We start from the raw sequence: 26699 nt of genomic DNA, 5'->3' as shown, positions 1-26699 counted from the left end.
ACACGGACATCGCGAGTGGGAGAGAATTTCTTTCCGAGAAGACAATGCCTATTCGCGAGTCGCGCGCGTAACGCGAATTTGCAATTTCGATCGCTGTTTTAGCAGGAAGAACTTTTTATTTCCTGCGCTAAAAATTTAACCGTTCGCGAAAGCGAGAATTGTTTAAACCTTTCGTCTTCTGCATGGAAAAGCAGAGCTGTGCATTAAGGTTTTAATAGCAGAAAAGGGTACGTACGAATCTCTCGTTATTTGAATAATTAAATCATTCATTTGCAGCCTTCGAATGTGGATAGCGACGCTCGGAGCCGCCATTGTGTCGGCATTCGCGCGCTAGAGGTTTAACGGCTGATTTACGGACCGATTTGACTCGTGTTGACTTTTATACACGTTGTTTGGCAAATATTTGGGTCGATTTTGATTGATGCAAATATGTATCTTAATTGTCTACTTCGAAATCTCTGATTTCCAACATCGATACAAACGGATATCGTTTTCTTGATAGATATTATTTTTACCAAACACTTGCGAGAGGAATTTAAGGGAATTAGGATAAATATTGAAGAAGCAGTAGTCATTTCTAAAATTATCACGGTTTGTTTACTACTCAATAATTCTCCGCCGATAAATTGACATTATAATAATGACAAAAGGCTTGCTGATAATGCCCCGATAAGTTTATGAATACTACATCGGCGTTCATATCGGGTGTGAAACAAGTATCGATCGTTCGAAGCAGATAATCTATGTACAATATTGAAACGAGGTTATCGATAACTCGCAAGAAATGCGAAGGAATATTTCACTTATCATAGGTACCTATCAACTACGATGAAACATTCGAAACAGCGGCATAGTTTTTCACTGAAATCATCTAGAAATCTTCACGAGTCTGACTCGTCATTGTACAAGGTTAAATCGAAAGTTAATCGGCGATACGATTCTTTAACGTTTTTTTTTCTTTTCTTCAGACATTCGTTATAGTACTCTAGTGAAACTATTTCTAAAATTATTTCGAATATTCAATGCTTCGAAAATATCATTGCTAAACAAAAAAATCGAAACCAGTCATTTCGACTGGTACGGTAGTTGTGTTAATAATAGAAGATTTCTGGCGAGCATCGATACCCAGGAAATCGCGACGCAGAATTTGATTTCCAGCGGTGTTACCGATATCCGTTGATCCAGAAATCCGGACCCACTCCGGAAATCGGTGACCATTACTTTCCTCGCACACTGTACACCGAGATACAGTCGCCAGTCTCCGGCGAGCGGAATCGATCTGCAAAGCCTCTTCCGCTCGGGAGCAATAAGTCGAGCGTCGATCGAGTTTCGCCCGGTGGTAATCGAGGAAACGCTTACCCCCGACGTAACCAGGTGAACAGAAAAACCTGCCGGCCGGTTTCACGTTTGTTTTCGACGAGCCACCGGTCGCGGACGGCGCGCGTTCTTCGTAAAGCTCGAGTGACCGACTCCGTTTCCCTGGTCGCTTCAATGTCTGGCGCCGAAGCTTTTACTCGACTCCTCGGCGATCGAACTTTATTAGTTCCTTCGGCTTTTGCCTCGTTCGGTTTTAACGAATAGCCCGAATACCGGGGGATTCCCGAGTTTCGAGAATCCGAAACACGTCTCGGGACTGGCTTCGAATGTTCAAATGGTATCTATAAATATAGATCATGGGAATGTAGCGAGATTACTTAACTGGGCTACTAGGGATCCAGATAGAGACTTAACATTACAACTACCGTGGCAGTTATTGATATCACACAAGTATTAACCCTTCGAAATCTGTAGGCTCCAATATTGCACCGGTTGCAATATTAAATACTTCAATGAATCTTAAAGAAACTACCCTAAAATTATTAGATTCTCCACACATCCAAATGTTGTACTCCGAAGGAAAATAAAAGATCGAAGAAATGTTGCATTTCTCATTTTCGCTGGGACAACAACAACCTGGAGTTCTAAGGGTTAAGAGTTAAAGATATTTTCGAAGTTAAGAATTTCACCTGCGTGCTAATGTGCAGAAACGTTAACAAATCTACTGTCACAGTTTTGACGAGAATCGTCACGTACCAGTCGCATTAATTAGTAGTTCTAGTATTAAGAGGAATAACGCTCCATCGCATTATCGAGTTCCAATTGAACGGAGATCCTGGACAACCTACATCACAGAAAGTAGCGGCTGAATTAATCGAGAGCCTACTGTACAAATAGCCTATGGCTTCGCGTGTTCCAAGTTGTAGTACGCGGGAACTGGGAAACGTTACTGTTAGATGAAGTCAGATTGAGAACCCTTGTTAGGCCACCGGGTTAGGTTAGAGGCTCCGAAATATCGAGGTTCCGTAGAATCTCGAGAAGCACGTTCCTGGAGTGGCCCAGGTGTACATACATACTCCGTACATAAGTGTACGTTTGAACCTGATCCAACGCTTAGGCGGTACGGTCAAGGCACCGTAAAGTAACTGAAATCTTTACTTTCCCGGCGCGGTAAACTTGAAAAGTGTGCTACCCTTCCCGTTCACGGCCGGCGAGGCTGGAAACGAGAGTGCGCCGGGTAACCCGTTCGGCCGCCACGAAATCCGAGACAGGGAAAACTAGGTTTGCTGAACCGAGTCCGGCACACGGTCGTCGGATTTCGAATACCTCGAGGAAACTGAAAGGCCTTGGGGAATTGATCGACAGTCACCCCTTTGCGCTCGACGTCCTGTGTTACGACGAAGGTAATGCTCGCTTGAATTCCAGAACCTCGAGTCCCACAGTTGAATTTAACCGAGCACTGCTCGAGTTCATTCTTGGACGCAAGTAGCTTCCTCCTGTTTGTGCTCGCTTAAATTCCAGAACCTCGAGTCCCACAGTTGAATTTAACCGAGCACAAACAGGAGGAAGCTATTTGCGTCGAGGAATTAACTCGAGCAGTCTGACGAAGGCGCAGGATCGATATAGAGCGGAAGCGGGATAGACAGTGTCGAGCATGGGGGTCGAGACTCCAAAACGACGTCGTACGTCGAATGTAAATATGGGAAGAAAGTTTCGATTGCAGTCATTTTAATGTTACCTTCTTAAATATAGCGCCAGTGGATTCCTGAGATCCTCGTGATCGAAACGAGTCCAAACACGGTGGGAATCGGACTAGTTTTACCGACTTGATGTAATTAACGAGATTAAAGGTTCGTTTCCACCGAATCGATAGAACTAGACCGATTCACGTCGTGTTTGGACTCGTTTTAATCGGAAGCATCTCTATTGGTACGATTGAGAAGGTGAAGTTAAAATGATTGCGATTGGAATTTCCTTTGCCGCATGTTTACACGTGACGCATGCGGAATCTCTTTGACCTGTGCTTAAGCGAGCATCGCTGTGTTCATTATTTTGTGATGAAATGTCGAGCACACTGTTTCCAATGTATACTAACACGAAGTAGACTAACATAAACAGAGATAATGTACCGACAAAAAGACACATCTTGCATAAACTGAAACTGGTTTCTTTCCACGTTTCTCGCGTTAATGAATTAATTTAAAATTTAATACTGAACGTTTGATCGTGCAACTTTGCTGCGTCGGATGAAATGGCGAGCGAGTCGCATCTCGAGAGCAAACGATTGACTTCTAGACTAGTTGGAAACTTGTTGGCTTCTAGGATCTATCAATTTCTTTTGTAAATCTAAATCCTCCGAGGATGTCTAGAAAAATTTTATCTCGATCTTTTTATGTACAATAGATCTCTGTTCTGCCCGTCTGTGTTATACGCAAAGAAAGATATTTATCGTTAATTAGATGTAGAGGATTGATATGGGAAACTCATTGTTGGAGCAGAGATACTACTTATAAAAGCAGCAACGGAAATGAAGCGCTCTCTGCGAGGATAAAAGGAGCCATTAAATTTTTTATCAAATAAATATTATGGTTCCGCGGGACCGGCAACTGTAAACAGATGCCTTTTCCTGGTTCGGTTAATGTGAAATGCAATTAGCGCGAAACAAATAAAATCCACGAGTTAATTGAATCTTAACGACCATGACCACACCTTGTAACTGTAGTTCTCACTATCTTACACGAAACTTATTATTCTTATTGCTATTTACGAAACTCATCTTGTCGTTAAAACGTTCCACAAAAACAATCATAATAAGCTCGTCAAAAATTATTTCTCCCGCCCGGTAATTACTCATACCGCTCTTATCAAATCAAGTCCAATCGAACGAAAGCGATCTTGAAACTAACTCGGTGAAACAAAGGACATTCTGCAATCGTTTATACAGGGTGGAACCAAAAGTTTCATACTAGAATTTTGTTTCTAATTACACTGATACGTACACTAACTTTATTTGTTATACATTTCCAAACAATCTGATAGGCGTAATGCAGATTACTAATCTGTGAAAGTCATCATTAAGAATTTTAAAACAGAAACGTCATAATACACTAACATTCGGCTAGATGATCTCGCAATAACAATGCAATTTTTTCTATTTTCAATATTTCGCTCTATAAAATCAACGTTCAACGTGTTAATGAAAGTATGAAGAGTAGAATACTGCACGGCTCTAGTCGTAATTAGCCTACATATAAAAAAATGGACGGCTACAGCCATTGTTTACAGCGATGGCCAACCATAATTCGATGCACGAAAGAATATTACCAGCGCGTAACAGCTCGTTGAACACGGTGGTCGCGGTGACACCGAACATGTCCGCCGGGACGAGCCGCGAACCGTGTGCCGTGCACAAGACGCGTCATTAGACGCTAATCGTTGGGAATCGGTTCGACGGGAATAACGAGCGACACGGATCGCCGTTGCTGCATCATTTCCCGACTCATAAAGCAACCACGAGACGCGCCGGCCGAAGCAATGAGGAAGCGTCGCCGGGACCAGATGGAATGTCTATTTCGCTTTCGCGTTTCCACGAGCGCGACCGTGCCGTCGACGACGAGACGACGACGACAATGTTCGGCGAGCACGGACGACAGAAAATCTTTTCCTGATACGTGCGGCGAATCGTCGGGCCACGGGCGAATATTCTACGCGATAGAAACGCACCGAGCATTAATTAACCAGCGATACGTGCCTCCGGGGATAATGGAAACGCGTCCCGTTACAAAATGGTAATACCCGATTTTCGTCCCGCGGCGGACTCTAGGTAATCCGGCCGCGCGGAGATTGAGGTTAAGCGTCACGCTATCCAGAATCGTGTAACTTTAGATGTGGGTCATCGGTAATGAAAGAGAAAGTACCTTTGTAAATAGAAAACAAGCTCGGGAATAATCGTTGCCCGATCTTGCCAGCGGAGTGGAGGTGCCATTCGGGGTAATTCTAGTTTAATGGATGTATTGCTCGGCGAGCGTACTCGTGTACGTGGAAGAATTATGAAATAATGTTTCCGAGAAAGAAAGAAAATTTCTGAGAAGAAACAGGAAAAGGAAGAGAATGAGAATTTCATAGAAACGTCATAGATGTTGGATCCGATGGACGTCTGGAAATGAACGTCCACGTTGATTCATCCGACGGTCGTTCACGGACGTTTCTAATGTGTGCAAGAGTGGCAGAAATATCCGTAAGCCGAAACTAATGGTCGAAAGAGACAATGTGCAGGGGCCTGAGAAACTGTCACGATTCTATGACGTATCAGCTGATTCAGTAGTGCGCAGGCTGCGGGGAGGCAGCGTTACTTGCAATTTCGAGACGATTTCTTTGTGCGTCCGCAGCGGCCGCGATAAAACTATGAAAACCGGGGAAACGATCGGGAATCGTAAACAAGGCCGAGCCGACTGACAGCGGCGGCGGTGCCTATCAATGAAGCATACGTGCCGCACGTATATCACGCAGGTGTAACACACGTCGCCCGAAGCACCTCAGGGGTATCGTGCGAATTTTCACGAAACAGGTGGCAACAGCGCGCAGGTCCAAGTAAGACGGAGAAGAGAGAAAGAGAGAGAGAGGAAGAGGAAGACAGGGAGAACGGGCAGCGAACGAGGAGGAGAGAGACAGACCGAAACGGGGGACGAGGAAAAAAGAACGAGCGCACGCGTTCGATCAGCTAAAAGCTACGCGATCGAGGAACGGCACAGGAGCGACGGAAAGACGAGAAAGGACGAGGATCCGTGAGCAGGCGGTACGAGGAAGGGAAACGGGAGATAGAGAGATCGGTCGGTATGCCCGCACTGTGAACGTGAATCGGTGCTCACCTTAGGCCTGTAGAACCATTTTCTGATAGACTCCATCGTAAGGCCGTCGAGGATGTCGGCAGGCTCACGGACGAGTCGTCACTGCGCCTCTCGCGGCCAAAGCACTTGCGACATAGCGAAACGTGCCACCGCGACCTTACCAGAAACCGTCACACCACCGGACACCAACAGTCGAACACGCATACGAAATGGAGTTTCCTCCTCCGTCGGCTGGTATCACCGTGAAACGTACGGCCGTCGTCGGTCTCGCTCGAGCAACGCATCCGAAACTACGCGTCAAACGTGAATCGCGCGTCCGTACGACTGACTGGACTGCCACAGACTGCAAAGGCGCAGCTCCCCGTTGCGCATGCGCCCGCGCGACATTATGGTCGACGTGACGTACACCCACGGTCAAAATAGTTCTGCGTCCCACTCCGTGCTCGTATAGGATGGACGCGGTGTCTCTCTGTTTCTTGATTCTGTTCGATGATGATGATGATGATGATGATGATGATGACGATGACGATGATGATGATTGAATGATTTAAAGGTACCTCGCTGGAATTAAGATGCCACGGTCTTGATGTATCGATGATCGAGAATTCTGATGAATTTTCTTGGGCCTGTATCGAGGAATTGTAATTATTGTAGCGGTTTTAATTGATGGTACGGTCGAAGGTTACCTGGCGACATCTACGGTGGAACGGTGAAGCTGGTAGCTGATTAATGTTGGATGATTGTTCCTAGGTGGCGGAGTAATGCATTTCGTAGGCGCCATTTATTTAAATGGTTTGAATTGTGTGGATTTTTTTGTTAATTACATACGTTATCGATTGAAAGATGAGTGAAACAAAGTAGACTTGATGAATGGAATAGTGTACACAATCGTTATTTGTAAAACTATTAGGATAGAAAATAAAAGCACCAGCGATACACAGAAGGAATTTAATAATATTTAATCGGAATTTAACATATTTTGATCTACGTGACTAGATTATAAAAAAAGCAATTAAAAATGTATGACTTTAACAATGTTAAATAGTATGGATCACAAATTATGCACATTTATATGTAAGTTCCATATTTCAAGTATACATTTGGAGTTAAAATTACAAAATAGGTTCCAACAGATCTACTTAATAGTAAAATTGTCTAAGCCTCGAGTCGATAAGACAATAAAGACAACAGAATGGATTCTAATATACAAAGTACATTGATCACATAAACTATGAGCTAAAATCAAAATGCAGTCTAACAATTATAGAAATTCCTTCGATTACATTAATAATAATTGTCACCAATGCGAGAACACAAACCTATTAACGATAATGATAAAGAGGGTAAACTTATACTACCTCGATTTACTTCTTGAGATTCGTGTACACATTAAAGAAAATGGAATGTATATTTCTCTACCGTAACGAGCGACGTTGGTACGGTCCTCGAGCAGCTAAAGAAAGATATTCACATGTCCACGTAAAATTTCAAACGCATTGAAATCAACGTCGTCAACAACGACGTAGTGTTGAGCCTTAAACATTAGTAGAGTAGAAATCGAACACACCTTTGTGCGTGTACTCTCAAGAAGTAACGCCATAATCTTATTTATCAGTTGCTTTGCTTAAAACTTTTTGAAAATAATATTGACAATGTTCAACATTACATTCATTAGATTCTACGATAACGACACGTATAAATTGTAACTAGACTTTAAAATTTAATTCCTGAACAGCTTATCGTAAATCATCGAAACGTAAATTCACTACCGCTAGTAAAAATATATTAAGAATTATATTTTTTTCCCCCCGTTTTCCTTTCTATACAAGGCAAAAATCTCGATTTTGAAAATAGAAACATTCATGTAATTAAATCTTATTGAACATTCTTCTTCTTCAAATGCACGTGTAATAAACAGTGCATAGCTCAAAAAGTTATAAGCAAAATGCTTCTCGCGAGCATACTTATATTATGCTCATTTCTTTTGTGCAATAACACTTTTATCTCGTCGTTTCGGTTACACCCCCTAAGTATTTCTGTCAAAAACTGTAAGTGTCGCCGTAAATACTGGTTATTTAACTACAGAAACATCTAGTGTTCAATACAAGCATTACTATAAATTTGCTTGAAAAATTCAAGGTTTTCACTAAACAAGTAGTTGTTCTCAACTCTTTTTTACGTTTTTTTTTACTTTTACTTGTAATGCACTACCACGCCCTTCTTTATACATAGAATCTGCGCGAATCGCTATTCATCTAAGACATCTATATCACTTGAAATGAGAGTAGTTGAGTAATTTCTTCTTGCATTACATTACACAAATTTCATTTTTTTTTTCCTTTCGTTAAAATACTTGAATCACATAATTCAACAATTTGTTCGTTACAAACATTCAAAGTCGTAATTAATATATCCGTAATTGATTGCCACACTGTAGGTAAAATATCTCGAGTAGTATGATCTAGTAAGTATCATCTAAAATAAGAAACATCTAAGTGAATTATCTGTATTATTGCACGTTGAAATATGTCAGGAAACACTTTAAGTAGTAAATGAATAATACGTTCTTCTTATAAATTACAAGCATCCGTGTCTATGTCGTATTGTTTTCGCAATTGTATTCAATTCAAATGTCCTACACAATACAAGACATACTGACTTAAGTATCGTTTTAATACTTAACCGATAGTAATCTTCATAAAATACATACAGAACTCTAGTCAACTTCGTTACTAAAATATCGAAACGCATTCCAAGATTATATCAAACGATCGGAAACAATTTGTCGTATTAAAATAATATTTCTTCTAAACTCTTTTTAGGCACAAAGCAGACATTTATAATGAATAAAATATCGAAAATATTAGAACACTTTCACGAGTAAAATCGTTTCTCTTTTTTTTTCTCCTTTTAATTTTTAAAACAGCTTAAAATTAATAAAGGCATCAAGTAAATATCTTTAATACAAAAGACAAGTTAGCAATACCGTATGAATTTTTAAGCACATCGGATCGAAAATAATTGTTCAACAATTAAACGCAACTGCATCTAACAAGATTTATAAGGCATGAAAACACCAACGTGAAAATTCTTTCAAATCCCTTATACAAATTCCATTTGCAAACATTCTTACACAGAAAAATTCTTCAAAATTCGGTAAATCACATTCGTTCTTTTGTACCAGTAGTGTTTGCATCTCTAAAGTACAGATCGATACAAGTTAATAGAATCATCGAGAAAGAGGGAAAACATTAATAAAATCCGACTAACGCTACTACGTTAAGAACTCTATTGTAAACACAGCAAAGTCATTTTGCATTGTCAGACAAATCTTTGACTTTCGATGCAATCGTAACTTTATGGTCTCAATTCCTACCGAACCGGAAAAGTGAAAATACAATTTTAGTCAGCATTTAATATCAAATTATCTCGATTATCTATTGAACATCGAAATCTGTGCCACAACCGTTCAAATAGCGAGGGACACATATTTCTTCTCTAAAATAAAATAAAATAAAATAAAATAAAAAAAAAAACATACAAGTGCCACTTATTTGAGAATATCTCCGCAATACAATTCAGAATGATGAAATTTGGCAACGACCAATCTACCATTCAATTTACAATAATTACCCTAAAGTAAAACGTTCTAATAAACTTCAAACATCTCTTTTTTTTTATATATATAAATTCTTCATAACCAATAAACCACAAACGCGGAGCGCATTTAATATTCAGACGTATAAACTCGTTGTAACATTAACGCAACTAACGTACAATAATAAATTTACTCCCTAAAAAACAAAACTATTCAAACAGGCAAAAATTTTACATGACTGTAAAACATCAGACAGCCGTCCCCGTCTGGTCGAATCGTATATACAAATTTTGACGTGAAACGTACCGATAAAAACAGAGATAAATGTCACACTGAAATTGTTTAGCGGTGATTTAAAGGACGCGACAGGAAAATCCATAACAAAAATGACAAAAGTAGATGGCACATGTTCTTCTGCGAATAGGAAGTCATCATAAATTAAGGATGCTACCCACTCCTGTGTAGCATTAGTAACTCAACGAAGCGAGAGAATAGTTGTTCAACGTTTAACTACTACCTTTCACTAGTTAAATGAAAATTTAAGGCATAGTTTCCTGCGACGCGTGAAAACTATCGTTGGCAAGATGATAAACCCTTAACATTCGTTGACTTGAATGCACGCGCTAGCCAAGACCGAATGGTTGCTATCCGATTGTTCCCGTTCCGCGAACTCGTTGTTTAGCTATAACCGAACTGCACTTTCCTGCACTGGCAGAGCCATTTAATGATCCGCGCGTTCCGTTCCACGATGCTCGGCGGATCGCTGGCCCTCTGGTTGCAATCGTCGTTCCCCATGCCAACGCTGCAATTATTGTTCTGCCATTGACTACTGCTCTGGTTCGTCTGGTTATTGCCGACCCACGAGTAAAGGCCTAACGCCGAGTCGACGGAACTAACGCTATCAAAAAATACGGGAGACGATGTCTTTGAGTCTGGTTCAGTGATACGCTGATAATTATCCGAGTCAAGACCCAAACGGTCGAAGAAGTTCTCGAGCTGAGTGATTGACCGTGGGGGCCGAGCAGGTACTTTGTTGGATCGACCGTTATCCTGACGCCAGTAACGATCACTGATATCTGATTTCGATCTCAGAATTGGTCGACCACGGCCTTCTTTCCAGCCGTCGGAAAACCTAACAGAAACATCAACAGCTTCATGATTGTCTGGTCGATATCAATGGATTAGACTAGGACACGTTTCTCACTGAAACAAATAACTATCCCCTCTCTCTTAAATGGAAATCGAATTAATACAATACTCGGTATCGTTCTCTGCCAAGCCTAACGACCAAATTTGGCCTCGTCTTTCAAGAAGTATTATGACTTTATTTGCAACGTTACATGTCCCAGTGGAGAATATGTTGACAGTGTTCAATGATAACAGAACCTAGTATAACTCAGAACATCTGGAACGTGTCCAAATGTATTACCATACGTACCTCGAATTGCACGTCGGACTGTAATCCGTTTGACTGTTGCTACTTTCGGAATCGGGGCTGTAATGTCTCACGACAGAAAGCGGGGTACCGTTAGCGTAACTACCTTTCCTCGAGCGATCCTTTTCCGTCGAGTGTTGGGTAGATGCACCACTGTCACGACGTATGTGACTCCAACAGTCCTGTAACAGTACAATCAAAACGTTACCGTCTGACGTCCTCCAGAACTTACCGAACGGGTTTCCGTCATTTTGTTTAACGTATAATTCTTGTAATTATGTTACTTGTATAATTGGCGGCGGTTCGCTCCTGTGAGTACAATGCCCGGATGATCCGCCGGAGTCCCTCGCGGTTGCTCCATGACTCAATTTACTGGAGCCAGATGATTTTTGAGTTCGACCTCCGGACGACAGCACGCTGCTGGCATCGCCGCCGCCGGAACCCAAAGAACGTCGGATATGCCTGGAACTGGAACACGCGATCGATCGTCAATAATCATTACACCTTGCAATAAGTTTATTTTTCATTACGGTAATTACATCTTCGAAACATGCGTCTGGAAGACAAAGTATATAAAAACATCTGTGCAGCGACTGTCCTCTGACGTTACCTTTTACCGTGACCCACCGTACATGGTTGCAGAAACAATGGAGCACCCATTTGCAACGTGAATTGCGTAACAGTGCGAAGCGTCCAAAGAACTAGGAGCACTGGGAACGCGTCCTTCGAGCGGAAGAGATTTATGGGACAGAACGAACGCACAGTTCCAACGATTTTTATGGCATAATTGCAGACAGTGCGCGGCCGCATCGGGAAGAATTATTGGAGTACACTGTTGGTATCAAAGATACAGCGATGACGGTCGTAAAATTGAATGGAGGCTAAAGTACTCGTGTCTGGAGCACTGGGACAGAGAAGCGGGCGGAAATATAGGGTGAGAAAGCTCTTAGGACCTCGCTCAGGATTGTATGAACTGTCTCGGTTCTATTTGCGTCGGGCAGCTTTTCGATAGAACGTCGCAGACGTAAACTTAGAAACACATCCCGGTACCCTTCAATATAGAGGACTCAAAACTTGAAAGGTCACGCCGTGATGGCAATATTTAACTTAATAGATACGATACACAAGTGTATACAACTTCCGTTACATGTAACGATATAAATATTATTATTCAACGTTAAACGATTCGTTAGACCAACGCATTCTCTCGCAACAACAATCTTCACACCGTAAAAGTTTTATTAAATGCAACGTAGCCTCTCGGAGTAAAATATTTACGAAACTATAACAATGAAGATCGGTGTTCCGATATCGTGTCGTGAGCTGCGGCTTTGGATAACAACGCCGTGAAATTAATTTCCGACGATGTTAGCGGCCGCGTTGCCTCATTGAAAACTCGCGTGACGATGGCGTCGAGTACCTGCGGTAGCAAACAGAGTCCCGCTTGAAACTGTGTTCCGAATAATCTGAACTAGTTTCGCAATCCGGGCAATTGTTCGAGGATGGATGGTGGCCCGACGGCTTGGTCGACTTCGTCGATGCGCGCGGCGACAGCGACGCTCGACGCCGGGTGCTCGTGTGAAGGTCAGGCAAAGATTTGTGGCAGACCGTGTTCTCCACCGACGGCGAGCTGGTGGATTTTCTTCCGGCCCGACCGGAAGTGTGCGAGTGCGAGTTACTTCGCCCGAATTTGAAGCGAGCGTCTTGCTGCAAACAGTGCTGCGAACATAGGGCACAATCACAAGTCGATAAAAATACGATACATACTCCTAAATGTTATTAACCTTTAATCCTTTGCACTCCGTAGGCGCCCCTCAGTCTCCAATTGATTTGACACAGCAAAAGTATAGAGTTTGACATTTAATATTAAACTTTGTACAACGCATCGACATGTGAATCATTAAAAAAATGTATCTCATTAAAAAATCTTGAGTATTTCTAAGGAGAAACTTCTGGAGTGCAAAGGGTTAACAAACCGGAAGTATTTCCAGTTGACTTGCGAAAAAATACCGTAACATAGATAAGTTGAAACTTCACAGAAGTGACCAGCACGATGCTTAACTTAATTGTAAATATTACAGCAATAACAGTGGTATCAATAAAATGATTTTGACTGAGTAATTAAAGTGCCATGCCGCTTGTATGGCGTTGCTCTGTTTAAGGTTAATAAACACTGTTTAAACGTAATATTGAAATTTGGACAAACATAACATTTGGTAAATACAGGGTAGTAAATACATCGTAGATCTAATAGCTAATAAATACAGGCAAATTGGAGATTTTCCTACCGAAACCGTTACAAGGCTACCATCGAGTCGCAGAGGAAACTACAATTTCCTGGACATTCGAAATTCGTAGAGATTTATTAAAACGGCCATTACGAGTTCCGTGGCGATACATCGATCGTGCTAAACACGTGTTTGACGCGGCGAAGGAATAATGTTACGGCTTCCGTATTCGACTCGCGAACGCGTGTGTCGTACAACTTCCGGTTCCTAAACGCGCTTCCTCCCCCGCGTCTGTTCGGTACAATTCATTGGCAGCGAGCACGTACCCGGTGTACACGGATGTAATTTACTAAAGTACAATGAATACTCGGCGAGAGAAATATTAATGGATTCCACTTTCCAAACAGACCGTCGTCCGCTACCATTTATATCGAACATGAGCGAACGAAAGGAACCTTTCGAAATCGATCTCAATAAATAAATACAATACGATCAATAAAACAAACTTCAATGAAAATATAATATCGTTCCGTTCAACTCTTTGCGGAGGAGAATTTTTAAAGTATTCGAAACCTTTAGAAGTTAAATCATACATTGAACTCCCAAATACCACAAAAAAGAGAATATACACTAATCTCTTGTTCGAACAATTAAACTCGCATAGAATTTCATATTTTAGACGCAAGTTTAATACCGACAAAACGACGACATTCGTGCTCAAAGGATCAACAGAGACATTTAACGTTAGCTAAAGTTTCGTTTGTCGATCAAATATTGTCAGTGCACCCGACGGCGAAAAAGAGATTCGATTAATTCCCTGCAAAGTCGGTCTCGCAGTGTTTGGTCGGTGCGCGATCGATTTTTCGTACACACCTTCCCGCGATCCTCGTCGCGGAAATTCGGCGACAGGCTTCCAGGCGAGTACCGGAATTTCTCCTCCTGCGGGATACCGTTCGGCTGCATGACGGACTGCGACGGCCCGTCGGGGAAAAATACATTCTCCTTGCTGTCGGTGTTCAGCAGCCGACGCAGCTTCGTCTGCAGCTGATCTCCGCCGGTGCTGCTCGGCGGCCCTGAAATCGTGCGCCGCTGCGGAACGGGAACCAGGCGCGGACTCTTCGGTGGCAGCGCGGGTGGCAGTGATTGTTGAGGATTCAGAATCCCGTCCGCTGTCGGATGAAACAGAAATCGTTCGGTTAAAACCATCGTCTCTGACTTCCTCGAGAAGTTTAATTTCGATACCGATACTTCGTAAAATGAATTCTGAAAACGAATTCTCTGTAAAGATTCCATCGGTGTTTCAATATTTTATCTACCGGAAGCCTACTAATCAAACTTTCCGATTGCGAACGCTTAACGATCGGTAATTTATTCCCACGCGACTGTACAGCCCGCAAGAATCGTCAGCAGTGCGTCGTCGATCGCGAAGTAAACTGCGAAGAGACTGACCCTCACGCGACGCGACAACGTCGAAATACGCTGTTCGATTGAACCATCCATTCGGAAGTAACGCGTCTAGATGTAAGGATATCGCGTATCGCGCCGCTCGTAATTACTTCGGAACGGAAAGCAATACGTGGCTCGGCTGACGAGACAGACGAGACGTCTGCGGTCGAGGCGGGTTGGGCCCGAAGAATTTTAAACGGTGGAAAAAGCCTGGTAACAGCTGGAACAAACGCCGATCGACGAGTCGAAAGAAATGGAAAATAGAAAATCGATAGGCGAAAAGCAGCTGGCATCTAGGTCGTCGATGAGGAACAACGAAACGTGTTCCGATGTTGATCCTAATGCTCTCGATGACCGATTCCTACACCTGCGCGACGCGAAACCGCCGACCGGCAAACGAGCCGGTCATTTCCCGCAAGAATACCGCAACGACCGCAACGGATTAAGTGAAAACGCGCGATCACTTAAGCCCGCGGGGGACAGCTAACGCGCCGCGATCTCCGGAATTTTAGGTGTTTAACCTCTCGTCGCTGGGAACGACCTAAACCTTCGCGGTATCCTCGGCGAACAGCGCGAACGATCTTACGCGTGACTGTACAGGAATTCCCTTTGATCTCCGGTGAAAAATATCGGCGAAGTTCACTGTCGGAACACTTAACTGTTCGAGGTGCACACCGGTGCTGTTGTTGGCCTCTATCGAACTGATATCGATGAACGAATTAACTCGGGAAAACGGCGGCCGCCGCGCGAAATATATAAAACAGAGCAGGAAACGCGAGCGTACCCATAAGGGAATACCTAGTATACGATCTCGCGAAAGCGTTTCAACGACCAATTAAAGCGATCTCCGGTGTGCGATGCATGGCGGAGTCTGGCCCGCGGCAGTGGAATGGAAAAGCGACCGGCGCGGTCGGTTACATCGAAACCAGATCGTATAGTCAACCCCTTGTCCTGCGTCCTGTCGGAATCGCGACGGAACTTCCGGACGGAGGTTGCTAGAAACGGGGTTAATCTGCGGAGATTCGGGAGAGATTCGGAGTAACGTTTGCAGCGAATTTTTAGGGAAATTCGGTCGGTAGTTTGGAATAAAGTTTGGAGCAAATTTTGAGTGGAATTTCGAAGGAACTCGAAGCAACCTTGAATAAAGTTTAGAACAAATGTTAAATCAAATTTCTAATCAACTCCTAGATAAACTTGGAGTGAATTTTGTATAAAATTTGGAAGGAACTTCGACTGAAAGTTACAGTAAACTTCGAGTAAAGCTTCTAGTCAACTTCGAGGTAGATTTCGAGCAGAAGTACGCGTTCTCAGACAAACTGCTCAAGACGAAACGCGTAATCCTTCTTCCCTTGACTAATAAATTCTTCAAGATAAGCTAAGCTCGGGGAGCGAGCAGTGGAAGAGATTATAGGGCGAAGCATTAGGCAAGGGATTAAATCGATGATCACCGGAGCGGTGAGGCGGATGCGCGGCGAAAAGTTTCGCCCGGTTAAACTTACGCCTGTCCTGTTCGTGGCAGGATGCCCAGCAACAGGGTGGCGTCAGCTGAGCGGGTGGCAGCTGCGACGGTGACGTCGGTTGCATGGAGCATGTCGGCGCCGCGGTACCGCCGCACTTCCTGAGCAGCCTCGGCGGCGCTCCCGGCGCGGTCAGCTGCGACACCTGAAGATGCCCGCTGTTCTTCAACTCCTGCTTCCGGTCCAGCACGGTCTCGCTCTTCACGTAGAAGGCCTTCGTCTCCTGGAGCAGCTCGACCGCGCTCTTCCGCTTCCCTACGGCACGTGACAATGAAAGCTGTACAGTTAGGCCACGTCTTTAGACTCGTTTTCAAACTCGTCGCTCCGTTATCGCTAGATCGACGAATTCACTTGACGGAACGTCTGGATTTTTCATTTTTTAAGAAAATTCGTTAAAGGAACCGATTGCTTTTCGATGCATTAATGTTCTAGAACTACTCCAATTATCGATATCTTCGAAACATTGAATATTCGAAATGATTTTGAAAATAGTTTCATTTGAGTACTGTAATGAATGCCTGAAGAAACTGAGAATAATCTACTGTTACAATTTTTATAGGAATTGCATATTAATCATATTAAATTCTCGCTAGATCTAGTTGTTCTAGAGTTTGTTGGATAATAATCAATTAATTTCAGATGCTTCGATCTTCGAATCGATCGTTGATTCTTTATGTTAACGCTTCATTTACAGCTCCTGATCAAGGCAACTCCCTAACTACTACGGTTTTTACCATCTGAATACATTATAATTTAATTCGAAATCAACGAAATTCACTGAATTTCTATTGAACTCGAAATCGAGAAGCCGATTAGTAGATTCGCGGTAGACAAACTGTTAAGACGCGTTCGAAACGCGGCGAGGACACCCGCGTTGGCAGTCCTAATCACTTCCTTAACCACGAGTACATTCGTGATTGGCAGCGAGTGAGTTAAGTAACCCTACCGGACGAAGACAGCGAACAACAGCTCTCTCCCTCCGTTTCGCTTCCTGTAAACGGACACCGAGAGACACCGGATAGACACGACCGACAGGGTTAAGCCACGTGCGCCGGCACGAGCCCCGTATTTCCTACCCCTGCCGCCGATTCGCCGGTTCAACACGCTCGCTACCGATGTCACGTATTTCTACGACAATCCTCTACCGAACCCTTTACACGTTCGCTGCCAACATTCGTTTCAATAGCAGTCTCCGGCGTTACAATATCTTACGAAACGCAAGACATCGTTTTCACGGAACGCAAGTGATAAACCACCCTTTAACCCCAACGAGAATCGACAAACGTGTTACAATATGATTCGCTTGTAACGCGTGGAATGTCCGATTGCCACGATTAGCTCTAAACGAAGAGAAATCCTTTAGCGATACTTTTCATCGAGATAATCGTTCGATTCTACACATTCTGTCCAAGTTTCTAGTCTTCCCATTCGATTCTTATAAAAATCCAGTTCCACCGATTCATTTTCGACAACAAACTGTCTCGATTTCCACCTCGGAAAACGCTCACTCCGCAATACTTGCAAGGCGCAGGAGTTTCCCGGAGGAATCTCGAAATCTCGTTGCGAATGTAATACTACCGTGACGAATCGTACACACGAAGATTCAATAAAATCACGCGAACCGTTCGTAATATCATATTCGGAGAGATACACCGCCGATAGACGCGTGTTCGCCGAGAAAATTGAAGCCTATAAAACTCGTTCAATCGCATAGAAAGTCGTGCTCCCACTTTCTCTGGATATTACGTCAGTTTGTTAGCAGCTTCTTCGCTGAAGGACAAAGATAAAGCGGCGAGGAGATTTTTTTCTTCCCCCGATATATTCGTTCGACGAGCCCCGATCCCGCAAACAGGAAATATACGAGGCGGCTCGCCTTCGAGGAGATTCGCGTGAAATATAAGGGTGATTTTTCCCGGAAGCCTGCTGAAATACGTCCCTCGGGATGAGACGCGCTGCGAGCAAATGATGTTGTGTATTCTGATATTTACGTGGACTCTTGATTAACACGTTGAACGCCATGGGGGTCACCGGTGACCCCAAGCAAATCGAATTGCTATAATACACTGAATTAAACGATGATCATTCGCAAACAGTTCTATATTATAAATAATGCTATCCATTGCGCTGACATTCAGTTTGATAAACGTGCAATGATAATATAACGACACTAATGAAATTGAAATTGATGAAACTGAGGGTTCTACGGTGAAAACGCACCGCGAAATTTCGCGTTGCGAGCCACGCCGACCTTGCCTGATAGTTTCACTTTATTTCCGGATGGCCGCGACAAACATCCTGCCGCGCGGTGAATTACCGGAAACGATGAACGAAAGATCTCCACAATTGAGTCTGTCATTATCCTCGGCAATGCAGCGTGCGTCGAAACCGTCTGAGTCCGTAGAAGTCTGCGGTGTCTCCATAAATATGCTCGTTATAATACGGTTATAAGTATCAATTAGACGTATATACTCAATTAAACACACGATTATTACGTATAATCGTCTTCCTTTCTAAAGCAATATCATTCTCGATGACTGAACTAGGAAAAGAAGTTACTGAAAATATCGCTAAATCTTATTTTCTTCTATTGTTTAAGCAATTTATATACTTTCGCTTCATCTACTGAAAGTTTCGTGTATTTCAAAGGATCTTTCCTTAGAAGATTAACCCTTTGCACTCGACGGGAGACTCTGATTTGCAAAATTAAGTCTAATATATAAAAACTTTCGAGTGCAAAGGGTTAACACTAGAACTACCGTACCACTACATTCAAAAAGACGTAGAACTACAGTTAAAATGACTGGTTTCGATTTTTTTGTTTAGCAATTATCGATATCTTCGAAGCATTGAATACTCGAAATGATTTTGAAAATGAATAGTTTCATTTGAGTACTATAATGAATGTCTGAAGAAACTAAAAATAATCTATTGTTACAATTTTTATAGGAATTGCGTATTAATCGAATTAAATGCTCGGTAGTTCTAGTGTTAATAAAGGAGCAAGCGTTCACTCTTATTCAAGCAGAGAATTTTCTTTAACCGATCAACCGTCGGTTTTCTCTCACACAACGATGTCACAGAAATTCTAATTCTAGTCTCAGACAATTCTTTGATCTTCCCGGAGTTCGGTAGCTTCCTCCGCCAATGCCGTGTGCACGTGTACGCGTTGCACGCACGGACCCCGGGTTAAAGTGGCACGTTTGAAACGGCGACAAGGCGAGCGAGCGAGCCAGTACCCGTTAATGATCGGCACGCCGACATCTGCGGCTTCCTCCCGTTTTCGCGTGCCACGTACGCCGATGATTGATGACAGGCGAACCGACACGCCCCGGGGAGCCGACACCCCCGCCTTGTAACAATCATCGATACACGACAGCGATAACGTCCGGAGGACCCATCGAATCCTGCTATTCGATCGCTGACCCCGCGCGATTCGATACTCCGTCGCGATATTAACCGTTTCACTGCCGCACGGCATAGTCAAGCTTCTCCGGTTCACGGGACGCGTTAATTTCACGTGCATCGAACGTTCTGAATGTTATTTGCTAAACGCTTACGTTGATTTTCGCCGATGGGATTACACTGATAGGTACCTGAGGCATTAACCGACTGGAAGTATTCCAAGTTTGCTTACCGCGAGAACATACCGTGATATAGATAACGAGGAAAGAAATTTATAAGAGTAGTACTGCATTTAATGTGTTAATTGCGAATATTACAATGCTGATAAAGATAATAAAAAGTTTCATTTGTTTCATCATTTCAGAAGCTAAACGTTCTTCCTTCTGAGATCTTAATATTTCTTTTCTGCGAACTACTTTTGCTTCTGAACAATTCAGATATTGAAACAATGTAGATTTTTCTTCGTTTATGTGTTTTCTTATTGGCTGGTTAAAGAATGTCGTTTGTACCATTGGAAACGTTGAGTGTTTCTAGTGGAAGACTTTCGAGCGCAGGGCTAAATTTCCAAGTGAACGGATTTCTCTAGGAACAATAGACTAAACTGTACGACAATGCCGAGGAATTGTAAGTGAACGCTACAACATAAACAGAAATATAACGTTATTCATAATTTCAATGATTGAACGTTATCGTGCGATTGACGGGTACACGGAGCTTCCACATTGTAAGTCATTCAGACATTCGCTTGTTTTTATTCGACGATAAATCACTTGATACTCTTACAGAAATTCCTGTAACGAGGCTACGCTCTGCGAGTCGCGACTGAATGTCGCATCGGGTCTGAAGGGTTAAACGCAATTTATGGGCACGATTGTACTCTCTTTCTCTCTCTCCGCGGACGAGCGTCAATTGATTGTTGCCGCGACAATCAGTGGCGCGCTACCCCGCCGACAATGAATTTAAATAAAACATGTGTAAGACGCTAACTAGCGTTGAACGGCTTCGAATCCGCCTCGAGGATGAACATACGAATTCACTTGTTGATCTGACATTCGTCAATATTTCATTATCGATGTGTGAATCGTTCAGAAGTCAATGAGGTTAAGTACAGAAAACAAAAATTGAGAAAACTAATGTTTCGCCTTTTGAAATGATTGCATGACCTATTCGGAAGCTGTGAAAACAAAGGATTATTCCAGGAAAATTTACGAAAATCAGGGAACAGAAAATCGATTTAACCGCATTGGCTGCTGAGCGACTCTCATAACAATTTGAATTTGAATTTGAAAATCCGGCAGTTGGAATGTCAACGTTTGATCAGCAGCCAACGCCATAGGATAACGCTTTGTTTAATACGAAGTTGCGATCGTCGATCGCGATTTCCAATACGGACAGAAAGGATTCGACCGCAATTTGAATCGGTTTAATCGGTTCAATTGGTTAAAAGTAGTCAGCTGCCAAGCGGAATGATTCGGTTATCTCGGTCCCGCGAGCCTCGCGGTTTTTCGCTTCAACAAATATCAGGAACATATATTCATAAGTTTCCGTCGATACACGATGCTCGCCGTTCAGAGTTTCGTAGGCTCGTTCGACTAAGAAACAGGCGAAAGTAAATAGTACGGCAAAGGGTTAATCCAAGGAACGAAAATGAAAGGAAGAAAAACAAAGTAAATTAATCACTAGTTGATCGTTCTTCAGAAAAACGTGACAAATTTTAACCTCACAGCTATTAAGCTATTTCAAACAAGTCCGCTTTGTAATTAAAAAGAGCAAGCGTTCACGGTTATTCACGCGGAAAATTTGTCTTAGCCGGTCAACTACTGGCTTTACCTTAATTCCTCCAATTCTGCAGCGAGAAACTTCAATGAACCCTCATTACCGCGCGATCGTTCGATAAAAGGGAAATCGGAGCCACGTAAAATCTCGTTTGATCGATTCGTTTCATGAAAATGTCCTTTAATAACGGGGAAATTACTCCCCTAAACGGCGCGGTGTATCGGTTCGTTCGAGTCGATTAAAGAAGCGCGAGAATTCGTTCCCTTTGAATTGAAGGTCAGAGAAAAACGGCCGGCCGCGATAATGGCGAGGGCACGCTCGGGAAAAAATGGCGGAGATAGATGACGTAGCCGAGCAAAGTTGCGAACTCCGTAATTCTCCCATTTCGTTGCTTTTTGCCGCGGCGTGACTCGGCGATGAAAGAAACTTCGAATAACTCGGTGTCGAAACACAATGGCTTCTGCGAGGGAAACGCAGCCGGTGTCCCAGAAAACTGGACAGTCCTTCGTTTCATCTCGGAATCGATGGAATAACGCGAAGAATGGAACGGAACAGTGATAAGGCGCACCGATAACGATAAAAAGGAAACTTGAGTCTTGTCTCGCAGGATCTATATAGGTTTTGCATTTGAAATTCACCCTCTTGCTAATCGAGTGTGTACTACATATACATTTTACTTCGAAAGTCATCAAACGTTAATTAGTTCGCAAGAAATCTAAGTAAAATTAATTGAAATTATCGCAAGACAACGAATACCTTTGCCGATAAACTACATGCAACGTTTAATATTTTTGTTTCTTGGAGTAATCTAGGGTTATTTGTGGAAACAAATGACTGTGCTTCGCATTTAGCTAATGCTCCTCTCGGTCAGCAGCGTCAATTATCGCCACTGATTCGAAAGGGCAGATATTTGTAGTAGGAATCAATTGGCGCATAAGAAACGGCGATCGAGGAATTGGATCGAGGGTCCAAGGATCGCTAAAAATAATTAGACGCGAGCTGAACATTCGGAGGAACGAACCGCTCGGGCCATTTTAACCACACGCTAACAAACGAGCGCTATAAGAAGCTCCGTGTCCCTTGACACGGTTGGAGGAATCTTCAAGTAAGACGTTTCTAAAAAAAGAAGCCGCGTCGGGCGGGGGTTCCTTTGGTTTTTGTTTGACACTCGGCGGCGTGACATCGGGAGGAACTTTTTGTGGCTTGCGACGTATCACGCGAGAGACGTGCTTTTCATTTCTCCGGATCGAACTTTGTCGGTCCGACCATCGAACAGTGATACGAACTATCGACACTGTAACAAGTGTCTTAAAATTTGCTCCGATATTCACAACAGCGAAAACAATGGACAATCAAGATTGATCGTGAAAGGTTCGTATTGCAGATCGAGGGTTAAAATCGGAAAATCTCGAGGAATCATGGCTCGATGATGCTACTTAAGAAGGAGGTCAGGAATTATCATGAATATCACATGATTTCCTTATCGTTCAAAGGTAATCAGAAATGACTAACGGTAATACGGCGTATCTATGTCGATTCCCCGCCCGATGCCTCTCCGCGCTGTACGGTTTCGCTCAAATCGAATAAAGAATTGGCCGGAGTTCGAATAATTCAATGGAACGGAATGGAAGTCGATGTTAAATGCGTCGAGTAATTCGATATTTCGCGTATAATTTACTCGGTACACGGACTCGGCGAACGAACTAAGAAATTTAGGAATCGATAAATCATAGCAGTAAGTAACGCTTCCTTCGCGAACACCGTAAAATCGAAGTAAATCGCGTCGGATCCGATTGGTTAACGCTAGAACTACCAAATGGGTCGAAATCAGCAATTCCTAAATTCCGCTGCAATTATCGAGGAAAAACAGATGCTTCTCTAATATGAGGAAAGTTATGAAATCGATTTAGAAATATGCTGGAGTAACAATGTTGGAGTTTCCGTAGAAAAATTAGTAGAATTTAATCGAATTACTCGGTGGTTCTAGTGTTGATGTCTGTGTTTACGTAACACGAGTTTCCTGAGAAACTTAATCAACGACGTTGATTCACAGAATTCCAAGATCTAAATTTATCAGTCGTACAGGAGAAAACGCGAGATTATGAATTATGGATTGAATAATCTAAATGAAACATTACCTGACAAACTGTGGTACAATTTTTAATTGGAACACGTATGAACCACAAATGAAGATATTGTTCCCAATGCTTCGGACGAAAATGGTGTCCATTATTCTCAATTTCCGAAACAAAATGAAACAACCGTCAGCCGTGCTATTCAGTTTTCAAAACGAAAGCATCGCCAGCAGTATCCTCGATTCTGAAACCGTAAATTGCGTTCCTCGGCGCTCGTTACGTCGACGAAATCGCGTGTGTCGGTCACGGTAGCCGATGACATGTGTTCGACACAGTGTGGGGGACTTTCTTTTGAAACGGGGCTGAAGCGAGCCGCGATAATCGCGGCGGAAGAGAGATAAGAAAACAGATGAGCCAGCAGCTAGCTCGAGGAACTGCGGATTCCGCGGCGACAGAAATCCGTGTCTAGACGCGCGGAACGCGGCGGTTGCACGGTGCACTTGAACCGCGACGAATCCTCGCTGTCTTTGAAAAATAATAACACTACCGCCGCGTCATTCGAGAAAATAACCGAGAAATCTCCTCGGAAAGGCAAGAAACACGTACACTCATTGAAAGTGAACAACACTCGTGAACAAACGACCTTTTATCTTAACATTGCAACTGCCGAGCAGTTCAACTGTCTTTGAAATTGTCCTGTAGAAACCGCAACAGTGCAACTACTGAGGACTTCGATTAACTTGCAATTCAGTTTGCACAGCTGGATCAATTTCTCTAGTATTTTATTTATCTGTTCAATAACTGGAATAAATTAAATAGATTTTAATCTATTCGATAGTTCTAGTCCTTCGCGGAGAAACGTCGATATTTCATCGAGATGAAACTTATGTTTCCAATACCAAACTGCAAATAAATAATTTAACTACTCTATTATTTAAGTTATTATATAAGTACTAAGTTTCCTTATTCTCTATTATCTAAGCTATTTAACTTATTACTCATCTAATGCGGCAGTATCCGCGAAGGTTTGGTATACCTTAAACAATCTTCACCCACGGAGTAGTATTAAATTCATTGTCCACGAATAATTAACGTACTCGTTCCATACGCGTTATTAGCTATCCAAATAACACGTTTCAATTACAAACTGTTCCAACAACGGCGTAATCGACACGGTAGCGGCGTGTCAATAAATGCTCGAACGCTCCGAAGATCATTAGAATCGACAGGCTGTTCAAGTGTGTTTGTCCCCTCGCCGCGAAAGGGATAATTAATGACGATAACGGTGAAGGGTGAAGATAAAACGGGTCCGGTCGATAGGGACATCGTTCAAGGATAGAAAACTTTCCCGGGTAAGGTTGCGCGGTTCACGGTGTGAATAATGAACGGTTTTATGAGCCGCGAATTCGCCGCACGTGCCGCCGAATTGATTTTCCGCCGGGTTCGGATCGGTTCGAACCGTTTCAAACGAGTTCGGCAGCTTCCGGTCGTCCTGCACGTGAAACTGGCAGATCAGACATATTTTTCGCACGCGATTGCAGCGTTCCGCTGAATTCTTCAACGGGGGAGAAGTAATGGACGACGCGCGAGTTTTTTATCCCACGGTCAGCGTCTCTTTTTATATCTCCGAGGGTTGCGCGGAATGCAGAAAAAAGGCTGATCTTGAAAAGCTGACACTTTGAACTTCAATGTCAATGTAAAGGCGATACGCGTACAGGGAATAAATACGTCGGCTCGCGACGTAGCGCAACCCTTCGACCTCTGCACTCGTCACCCGTGAATTCGTACCGATGGATCGATGGAAGATGCTCAGAGAAGTTCATGGGACTTCATCAGTTTCTGAAAATGAACAATTTCTAAGAAGAAACAGTAAGTGACTCTATTATTCGTCGAACGACGATTCGATGTTAAAGTGAAGTGTAGAAAACCGAGTGTATTCGATGAACGAGCCGCAATGAAAATTAGATGAAGAGCCAACCTCTTTAACGAGCTATTCCAGTCGATTAAAAATAAGATAAAAACTTTGCTAACCTTCATTGAAGTTTCAAGTTAACGGCGGTACGCTCGACCACGCGTGTCACGAGCGATCGCAAACATCCGCGAGTTTATTAATAAATAGACCGAGGATTTTGATGCACTTATGGGAAATTCGAAAGCGCGCCGCACGCGATACCGAGGAGTATGCAGAATATGCGAAGTACATCGCTTTCTATGGTACCTTTCGGAAGAGATCGTTCTCCGTCCGAACTCCATAAGTTTCCATGAAGACCTACAGTCTGCTGATAAGCTTATTACGAAGAGATTGCAGACTTTCGTGCGTTTATGAGAATTTTGCAAGTGTGAAATTGCACAAGGTTAACAGGAAAGCATGTGTAAAATATCCAATGTACAGTACTTTGTGTGGTATAACAAGTTTTCCAATAAATTTCACAATAAATTTCACAAGAAATATTCTGATACGTTTTCCAAGAAATATTTTAATAAATCTCATGATAAACATTCTAAGAAGCTTAGTAAATATTCCTCTAAGCATGTTGTCGTAGACATCGATGGTTCAACGGACTTACCGGTATGATCCACGTGCCGATGATGATTCCTGACGTACGGGGGTGCCGGATTCCTGGGCTGCATGTCCCAGTAGGTGTTTCGACTGTTCCCAAAATTGTTCACCCGTTGCTGCTGCGAAGGCGAAGTCTGCTTACAAGGCAACCTAGCCATGGCAGTCATCATCTTCTTCTACACCACCTCGGCCGCCGAAAAATTAATCACCTCATCGAGTCCCCTCTTTGTTGCGCCGTCGCTTCAACCCCATCTTCGGATAAACGTCTCCTCTCTGGAAAATTGCCAAGCGATTACATCGAATCGTCTAATCAACATGTAATGATCATCGGAGAAATTCTAGGAATATTCTATGCCTGCGGTAGCTCTATAATCTAACGTTATTATAAGTTAAGAGGTTAACATCGTTAGACGAAGATTAACACCCATCCATCAAACGATAAGTCCCTTCATTTTTGCCTAACTGGCACCGAGAAATCTCGTTTTTATATAATGACGC

At 42.9% G+C, this 26699-nt stretch overlaps 2 protein-coding genes across 7 annotated transcripts in view; both read right to left on the bottom strand.

The window, feature by feature from the left end:
• LOC116433567 (lateral signaling target protein 2 homolog) overlaps positions 1–6530 on the bottom strand; it is a 43704-nt gene extending 37174 nt beyond the window's left edge. For 4 of the 6 annotated variants that reach the window (XR_004236312.2, XR_004236311.2, XM_031991782.2 and 1 more), the window contains exon 1: positions 6186–6530. Coding sequence is in view for 4 of the 6 variants with exons in the window: in XM_031991782.2 (XP_031847642.1) it covers positions 6186–6221 (36 nt within the window). In the remaining 2 variants the exon portion in view is untranslated. The remainder of the gene's footprint in view (positions 1–6185) is intronic. The other 2 variants (XM_031991791.2, XM_031991815.2) reach the window with 1 other exon arrangement.
• Positions 6531–7095: 565 nt separating this feature from the next.
• The window catches only part of LOC116433442 (uncharacterized), a 42608-nt gene continuing 23004 nt past the window's right edge, over positions 7096–26699 (bottom strand). Inside the window, exons 2-8 of the mRNA XM_031991530.2 lie at positions 26209–26474; positions 16371–16643; positions 14299–14594; positions 12618–12916; positions 11482–11665; positions 11201–11379; positions 7096–10894 (exon numbers count right to left, since the gene is read on the bottom strand). Coding sequence (XP_031847390.1) covers positions 10441–10894; positions 11201–11379; positions 11482–11665; positions 12618–12916; positions 14299–14594; positions 16371–16643; positions 26209–26371 — 1848 coding nt within the window. The 5' untranslated portion in view covers positions 26372–26474 and the 3' untranslated portion in view covers positions 7096–10440. The remainder of the gene's footprint in view (positions 10895–11200; positions 11380–11481; positions 11666–12617; positions 12917–14298; positions 14595–16370; positions 16644–26208; positions 26475–26699) is intronic.

Source organism: Nomia melanderi, chromosome 10 (assembly GCF_051020985.1).
Source record: "Nomia melanderi isolate GNS246 chromosome 10, iyNomMela1, whole genome shotgun sequence".
Lineage (NCBI taxonomy): Eukaryota > Metazoa > Arthropoda > Insecta > Hymenoptera > Halictidae > Nomia > Nomia melanderi.
Note: the sequence above shows the minus strand (reverse complement) of the source record. Positions and strands in the feature narration are given on the sequence as shown.